This window comes from Eucalyptus grandis, chromosome 6, assembly GCF_016545825.1.
Source record: "Eucalyptus grandis isolate ANBG69807.140 chromosome 6, ASM1654582v1, whole genome shotgun sequence".
NCBI lineage: Eukaryota > Viridiplantae > Streptophyta > Magnoliopsida > Myrtales > Myrtaceae > Eucalyptus > Eucalyptus grandis.
Window position 1 is genome coordinate 46,751,472 of NC_052617.1, and position 8,838 is coordinate 46,760,309.

Below are 8,838 nucleotides of genomic sequence, written 5' to 3' on the forward strand. Positions count from 1 at the left end.
ATTTCAATGGACATTCTACCAGATAGCAACTCAGCATCAGACAACCCTGATTGTCTTTTGTAGAAAATGATAATGACCTGTAGATCTTGCTCCCAGGATTCAGTTTTCAAATAATATGAGAGAGAGAGAGAGAGAGAGCAGGTTAAAGAATGCACTTCCCTCCAATAAAGTGTGATCAATGACAAGCAGAGGCGGGACCTACATAATACAAATGCAGAAAAAGAGCATGCAAATTGCAAGCCCGGAAGGAAAGAGAGAGATCCTCTTCCTAATAGAGAGGCTCACCATACGATCTTCTTTCCCCAAAAACACAATGCCAGCCCACACTTTGAAGTGAATTTGCTCTGTTTCACCTTCTCCGCCCCTCCTATTATCCACAGAACAGGAGCCCCTTAAGAGATCATGAGAGGAACCCTCAAAAGAATCGTTTCTGTTCAATCTGAAAGAATGTATGTCCACCGACAGCTACCCTTTTACACCGCCTATGTGACTGCACCACTGTCATGGAAATGATTCATTTCTTCTTGAACTATCATGGCTTCACTTGCATTGTTTCAACTGTGACTTCGTGTCATCGACGAGATTCATGATAGAATCTTCGAGCTTCTTTGCCTGCGGACCAGGCTTCAAGACGTTAACATCACCCCACTGAGAGCACGGATCCATCAACCAGCCCTTGCGGCCTGTGCACCACGGTCCGGGGGCAACTCGGCTGGGCTCACGTTTGAGAATGTGCGCATCGACAATGTCCAGAACAGGATCATTCTGTTTGAATTGTCTTGCGAAAGCAGCCCCACTTTGGACCATCTGATCATAGTCGGAACTGTTGAGAAAGAGGGGATCCATCTTAGGTGGATTGTCCCAGATCATGAATCTCAAGTCGCTGTTTACAGTGGTGTTCTTGAACTCGGGGGAATTGCAGATGACTGAGTGAAAATATGCTTCTTGCGACAACATCACATTGTTGAAGTACATAAGAAGGGTTCGAGGTAAGTTATTCCATCCAAAAACACAAAATTCAAGAAAGGGGCGGCTCAGCATGACCCAAGGAGAACCTGCATGGAGGCACAAACACTGGTTATTATAACTAACAAGAGATGCGCAACATGAGTCTGCTTAGAGAGCAATCTGCTTCTGACTTGATGCTTCAATAGGTGATGGCCATTGAAATAATCTTTACCGGTGAAGACTTTAAATGCATCAGGGGTTGGTCGTTTCTCTGTTGCCTGAAAAATTTGGGTTCTCCTGGCTAAATAAATCCCAGGATCAACCACAATAGGTTGAATCCTTTGCTGTCTACACCAGAATAAGAACGCAATCAGGATATGTTAAGACAATCCTCCCAAAATAACATATGGGAAGAGAGAGAGAGAGATTACTCTTTCCATCCAAGATCACTGGTGTGATCAATAAAATTGAGATCCCTGCTAACTGAGGAGAAAACATGGGAGAGATCTGCAAGGAAAACCAGAGGATCAAGGGACTTCCCAGCAGCCAATTTAGTATAAGCAAGGTGCAATGAAAATGAAAGAAAGAAATGCCTATGTCTTGCTAGAACAGTGTGAAAGACCAAATGGCACATGTCATGATGGCAAACTCGAGAAGGATCTTAAACAACTAATTAGTTTCTGGTATTGGAGGTAAAAAAAAAGAATATTGAGAATATAAATCGAGACTTTGGTAGATGGAACTTGACTGTCATAGGTGAAATAGTCAAAGAAAGTATGTCAAGCAAAGCACAAGCAAGAAACTAAAGAATCCGAGGGCAGTCAGCATGGAGGGAAGATCCTGCACTAAATTTTCCATGTAAAACTCAGTGAATATCTTAGACCATCAAGATGTACTGCATTAGTCAGAGCACACAGTAGCCATCAAGATGTACCAACTTCTGGACATGCACAAACAAATTCCATACATCTCCTTTGTCATAGGAAAGAGGTAATCAAGACTTATCCCGAAGGTTCCTCATTTTGAGTTTATCCCTCACACTCCACCGAGAGTTAGCCCTTCTTTTTATAGATCAGGGCTAATCCCTCAAAATTAAAATACAATGCAACCCGCTACTTGAAAGTTAATAAAGACATCTTGCATATAAATTGCATTGGTCTTTGACTCAGAGGTAGACAACTGGAATTATAGCAGCCCGGACTATACTCATGAACGACACCATCGACAACAACTAAACTGAAAGCTTCTTGCACTAGGTCAGCTCCTACAAAAGTGTGCTATCACAGTAGCAAATGACATAATTTCAAGGTCTAATTTCTGAATCTTCTTTGAATTCTCTCTAGCATGCACCACTCTGGCATGAGCAAACTCCATGAATTCAAAAGCCCATATTTGATTAAGTTAAGATAAGGCCAAAAGGCAGGCAGAGCTGAAACATATTGGCACAGGTTTTATGCCCAATCACAACAGAAAGATCTTGGCAGGAAACCTGATGTAATGCTGCACCAAAACAACCATACTGACAAAGGGGTCAATCCTTGGCTTCCGCTTTCACATCCCAGGTGAACACTAACAAGAGATACTTGTGCAAGTTTAGCTGGCATTTGGACCTGAATTTTGTATGTAGTTAATGCTGGGCATAGTCAGAAGAACATTTGAAATTGTTCAGAGCTATTTCAGCATATTTATATAGGAATATGAGTGGCAAAAGGAGCAAGGAAATTAGTAATCTAAACTCTTGATGTACATTGCCTCTCACTCAGCAACAGTTCAATCTGACTTGATGATATCATCATGGTGGATCTACATCAGCCAACTCAAATGGAGATCACTGGATCTCTCTGAAGGCAACCGTATGCAAGAATGTGAAAATTGCTTAACGCAAAGGTCATGGACTCCAGGTAATATGACAAGAATTAGGTAAAACATGACACCGGGGGGGATCATGTACATGCAATGCATTGCTCAAACACCACAGAGCACCTAATAGATTAAACATGTAAAAGGATCACAAACAACACCATGATCTCTAAATTACAGAACAAGCAGGGACCTGCAGCTGCACAGTAAGATCTCCTAATATAAAGTCCCTGCTTACTCTCAGGATAGAAAGAAAAGTACAATTTGGGCAACTAGTTTCAGAAATCAACATCGACCTTACAAAAACCACAGGTTTACATCCCAGTCATAAGCAACTTAAGCCATAAAGGAGGAAACCAGCCCTTTCTGTCGCACCGTGTAAAATAGACACTCACTAGATATTTTTCAGATTCCGACTACAACAAATTTGTTTTGATATCATTTCTCAAGTGCACTTTACCAAAAAACCTCTTGGTCCACAGAGGTCATACTGATCGACAGAACATGTGACAGATCCTATAATAACAGGCCAAAATAACAGTCTGCCTCATCAATAACATACCAAATGAGGTGAAGTTCCCCCTTTTTTTTTAAATAATTGAAATTTGAAGGCACGTAATTCTTCTACCCTCCCAAATCAGCAATCGGTTTTTCCATATCAAGAAGTAACCCAGAAATGGATCTTCCCGGTTCCAAACACAGCAACTGGGTCAACTAATATCATGAAATCACAGGCAAAGAGACAGCCAATGACAACTCTTTCACATGATGGCCAAATTCACAAAATCGGGCATATTCCCTAACCATGGAACACAAACAAACAAAACCGGATATTCTCTCCGAAATTACTCACCATCTTGCGTGATCAGCGGGTAATCGAACGCGCTCAGAGTAATGAACCAGTCCCAACCGCTGTCCAACTTCAAAAGAATCGCCGCAGCCCGCAGCGTCGCGGCAATATTCGACGATCCCATGTACGTGAAGGGATCCGGGTTGCCCACCACGTCCACGTTGCCGAAGCTCCGAATCGCGGGCACCGCCTCCACCGCGGCCGCCAGCTTGCTCCTCTCGTCGTCCGACGCCTCCTTCCCGAGATGCAGCAGGTACCGGTTGCGCGGGTGGTACACCGCGAGCAGCAGCCGGAGGATCCGGTCCTTCTGGCCCCGCCCGCCGGATATGTAGTACGCGAATGCCGGCGGGTGGTGCGGGCCGCGGAGGATGAGGGAGGGAGGGGCTTGGGGAAGCTGAAGGCGGAGATGGAGAAGACGAGCAGGAGGAAGAGGGAGAGGAATGTGGCCGAGAAGAGGGTGAGCATCCATTTCTTCTCAGCTCCCATCAGTGACTCTCTCTGCAATTTCGCAATCTGGGTCGGTCACGCAGCATACGGGTGTGGCATCCCAAAGATCGAAACTTGGCGTCGGATTCAGGGTCCGGAGCGGATCCGGGGAGATGGGCAAGCGCCGATCTCGGCGCCGGTGGAGTTCTTGGGGCGGAGGAGGCGGAGTAAATTGAAGCTCGAGAATGGGTCAAAGATGGGATAACCAGGGAGGTAGAGAGAGAGAGAGAGAAGCAGTATATGTCACCTCACCTGTCACTATCACTTCAGCTAACCCCCCCTTCAATGACCAGATTCTATGCCCAAAAAGAGCAAATAGGAAGGGTAGGGATTAGGGTTTTCAGGTCGGATTTGTTGGGAAGATGGCGATGGCGACGGCGGTGACAATGGTGGTGATGATGATGATGGCGATGAGAAGGGGAAGAGGAGAAGAGACGGTGCTGGCGTTGTTCATGGGAATTTGCTGGTCCTGAGGGAAAGGTTTTGTTTGCTGTTTTTATTTTTTATAATTTGCCGCTGCTCCATCTTCTCCCATTTTATTTTTTTCTAAATGAGAGTGTGAATTGGAGCTACGTGGGGACATTTTGTCCTTCTTGGGATGCTTGCTCACGTCCCGGTCGTCCCGGCTCGTGAGGAGTGCTCGCCACGCGCCGCGGGGGGCGGGGGGTTATAATTCATTCGGTCGAAAATTTGAGGTTTCCACGATACCGACCGGATTGAAAAATAAATCTACCTCGACCCATTACAATGCAAATCTAATGATACATACTCTACTCTACCTGTACCTAACATTTATTCTATCTAATCCATGTTATTAAAACTAAAAAAAACTAAGTAAGTAAGCACGAGATTGAGTAAAAGTAAGAAAAAATGATTCATGGCATTGCTTATGTGTTACTTGGTACTATTTATATACCGTTAGGCATTGTAGTGCACTATAATAGAAGCGAAAAAAGTAGGATAAGAATTTATTGAAAAATTCATTTATAATTCATTTACTGAATATAACTAATTCATATAACAATTTAGCGAATTACGTATGACTTAAAAAATAAATCTATGATTTTGATAGATCTAATTGCTGTCTAACCTTAAATAACGAGGTTATTATAATCACATGATTAAATTTAATTCTAATGAGGTGAAATATACACTTATCCATAAATGCATTAGAAAAGAAAATCTGTGTTGAATTGCTTGATCATTTGGGTGCAAGACGTTCAGAGTTACGTTAGTGTCGAAGAATTTCTGTTGGAATTTCGTTTTCAGCGCGTGCTCGAGGATTGGACTTGGAAAAAAAAATGTATATATCTTGAAAAAAAATCTCACCGCCTCTGACATTAAAAAGGGGAGAAAGACAAAACTGTGAAAAAGACCCACCCACCAACTCTCTACCAAAATGACAAAAGACAAAACGTGAAGGTTTTCTTTTCTTGTTTATCAAGAACATTCGGAAATGAGGTGCGAATCATTTTACCCTGTATTCATCAAGACGAAACCCATTTGCCAAGACAAATTTGTATCCGAGCATCGATCCCAGTTCTCATAGGCCGGGTCCCGAGTTCGAGGCTGGATGGCGACCGAACTTCGGGCGCCGGGACCGCAACCCCAGTATGCCTACGTCGAAACGTCGTATTTTCAGGTCCGGAGGCAAGGGTCTCGAATCAACTGGCGACGATCTCGAAGCGGTAATTAAGTCCTAGGATCGACAGCCTAGTCCCTAGTCTAGGTCTTGATTTCGGGGGCTATAGGGTTGGGAGTCCTGGGTCCAATGTGGACAATAGACATTCCGAGTGTCGGGTCGAGGTCCTAAGTCTTACATCGCGATTCCAAGTCTCCGGCTTAGCTACGGTCCAACTTCAACCCAACACGGCTTGAGCACGGCGATGCGTACACAAAGACATCAGATCAAGGACCCGGATCGGCAAGTCAAGCAACTAGAATTAAGGCGTCGATGAGGTCCTAGAGCCGAAAACCCAGATCTGGGTGATGGAGACCCCGGTCCCGACAATCGCGCTATACCCCGGACGATCAAGAACGTCGAGGACGATGGTGGGGACCCAAATGAACTCCGCATACGACTCCCGCTCTTCAAAAGCAAATGTTGGTGCAAAGGTTTTAGACATCTCTAAAATGTGATCTTTCCATCCGCGCCTCGTCTCTCAATGATTCAATCTGTACGAGACACTTTAAAAGCACAACATTCGGACTGTCCTGGCCAGCTACCGTTCTTTTCTGGGAGGCGTTTGATGACCAACCTCAAATTAAGTTTAATTTACTTATTTTTCCCTTCCTTTAAAGTTGCGTTAGGAGATGGGAGAACCAATAAGGAATCGGCGCGCTAGACAACAGGAGATTGTTGGGAATAGGAGCACCAACGCCGTCATCCGTACCATACATCGATCATTGACTGTCAAGAACATCTAGATTCAAAGCATTACCACGTCAGATCCTGCGTCATCTGTTCGTGCAGCTCCATCTTTTGAACCTTGATGATTCAACCTAATCAATCTAGTAATGTAGATTGCCAATAATTCAAAGCACAGGACTAATGAATTATTGACCAAACTTTTGATTTTCTTGTAGGGAAAAGTGAATTCATTTTCTTCACCAAATAATCCAAGTCCTTATGCTAAGAGAAAAAAACGATGCTTGATACCGAAACCCGTCTGCAAGTCAAGCATCCAAAACGCCCATGAATGGATAGTAAATGCTCCTTGAATATGCTTTTGCACCAAAAGTTTTTCAGAAAATAGCTTACTCTATAATGCGCAAACAGCAAAAGCGGCCGCTTTTCCATCTGTTGGTTGAATTCTGTATGATGCATCTCAATCAAACGATCAGCAGGAGGTTGATCGCTTGCCCTAATGAGCCAACTAAATGCAAGTGAAAATATTTAGGCCAGAACAAGGAGAACGAGAAAACTTGCAAGTGAACGTTCTGTCATATCATCTCTGTTTTTAAGTTCATGCTCTAGCTAACGCGGCTGAGAAGGGGGCGGCATTGATGGAAAGACAAACCTTATCCCACCACAGAAAAGAAAAATTTATAAAAATCACGTTCCAACCCCATCAAAAATCAGGATGACTTATTGAGATATTGCTATTATGTGAATGTATTCCTTTATGCCTTATAATTTGATGCCTGATGCCTCTCAGACAGAGTTGACGGAGTCGTCATCACTCGCATCATTTTCGCTGCTGCCACTGCAAGAAAATATTAGGTAGGTTCTACCCTCCACGTAGGCGAAATGTATCACCATACAAAATTCGACATGTGATAATTTTGGGCCCACCTGTCAGCGCCCACTCTCCCCCGTTAACTCCGTCTCTCTCCCGTTTACCCTCCTCCCCTCCGTTTCTGCCAACAATTGTTTCTCCTCCTCTTCTCTCTCCACTTCTCTTTTCTTTTTCTTGCGTCTGCCATGGCTCGAGCTTGAGTCGGCTCATGGCCGCTTCAGGTCAAGGAGGGACGCCGCGCCGCCGGATGGAGACTGCATTGAGCTTCGTTTGCGGTGAGATAGATTGAGGCCGAGCTCGAAACTCAAGCGCTAACCAAAGCTCCGAGTTTGAGGTCGAGCAAGTGTTGTCCATGGCTGGCCACAGTGGCCGCCACTGCCTTGACGATCATCTTGCTTGAGGAAGATAACGACTCTGGCGGCGGCGCTTGGAGTGAGTCTATTACGGAAGGAGGAGGAGAGCCGGGGGCGGCGGCGGCGGCGGACGACGTGGAGGCGGCCTGGGAGAGGAGGGCGTGAACGTGGGAGGGGTCGGTGGGCTGCTACGAGGTGGGGATGCGCTCCACACCGAAGTGGCGGTTGGCGACGCACTAGGACTGGATGAGGCGGCGAAGGGTGTGGTTGGGGATGAGGGCGGAGTTGTGGAGCGGGGCGCGGGGCGCGGGTGACGGGGCAAGTAGTGTTGCCGGTGGCGATCCAAGGCTCGATGCTGGACCGGTCATAGTTCTGCCCCGTCGACACCATCACTAGGTCCCGCATCAGCTCCAGTGAGATGGGGCACCGGAAGTGGTGCGGGATCTGGACACGCACCATGTCCAGCGGCTCCAGGCTCAGCCCCCACGCATTTTTCTCTCTCTAGGAACGGCGCAAAAAAGCTCCCTTTTGTTCGTTACTGCGCTCCCTCTCTCTCTCTCTAGAATGTGGGCACTGGATGAAGTGAAGGATCGACCCTTGCAGAGCGCGGAGATGGGCACTGGCAAAATTCCTTCTCCGTTCGTGAGAGGACGCTGGTTTCTTCCTTATACAAAATCAGGAGCATAAGAGAGAGAAAGAGGGAAGAGAGAGAAAGAGGAAGGGAGAGAGGACAATCGACATCCTTTCTCCGAATAAACAGCTGGTTTTTGTGGGCAGAAGAAACGGAGGGGTGGAGAGAGGGTAAACGGGAGAGAGACGGAGTTAAGGGGGGAGAGTGGGTGCTGACAGGTGGCCCAAAATTGTCACGTTTCGAATTTTGTATGGTGATACATTTCACTCACTTACGTGGAGGATAAAACTCACCCAATATTTTCTCGCATTCTGGCCCTTCATCGCCTTTATCGTCCACATCAGCAATCTCGTCATCTGAGTGATTGTGACGTGGCTCGTTGGCATCGGATCCAAACTCGACCTTTTGCTCAGCGTTGTTTTCGTTGTCCGGCGATCCAGTGCCGAAGAGTTCGTCGATGTCTATGTCTTG

General features: G+C 45.8%; 2 protein-coding genes across 2 annotated transcripts; both read right to left on the reverse strand.

Moving 5' to 3' along the window:
- Positions 1-55: 55 nt before the first annotated feature.
- LOC104453732 (beta-glucuronosyltransferase GlcAT14A) lies at positions 56-4,637 on the reverse strand. Its single transcript, XM_010068345.3, is given in 5 exon segments — positions 56-1,055; positions 1,181-1,296; positions 1,380-1,455; positions 3,662-4,039; positions 4,042-4,637. Coding segments are annotated over 5 exon segments (1,188 nt in total). The 5' UTR covers positions 4,145-4,637; the 3' UTR covers positions 56-540.
- Positions 4,638-7,694: 3,057 nt separating this feature from the next.
- LOC120294502 lies at positions 7,695-8,195 on the reverse strand. Its single transcript, XM_039314623.1, has one exon. It carries the CDS (start codon positions 8,193-8,195, stop codon positions 7,695-7,697), a length of 501 nt encoding a protein of 166 aa, XP_039170557.1.
- Between the last annotated feature and the right edge of the window lie 643 nt (positions 8,196-8,838).

Coding starts and splice junctions, on each gene's coding strand:
- LOC120294502 (XM_039314623.1), bottom strand. CDS start 8,195: ATGGTGCGTGTCCAGATCCCGCACCACTTCCGGTGCCCCATCTCACTG.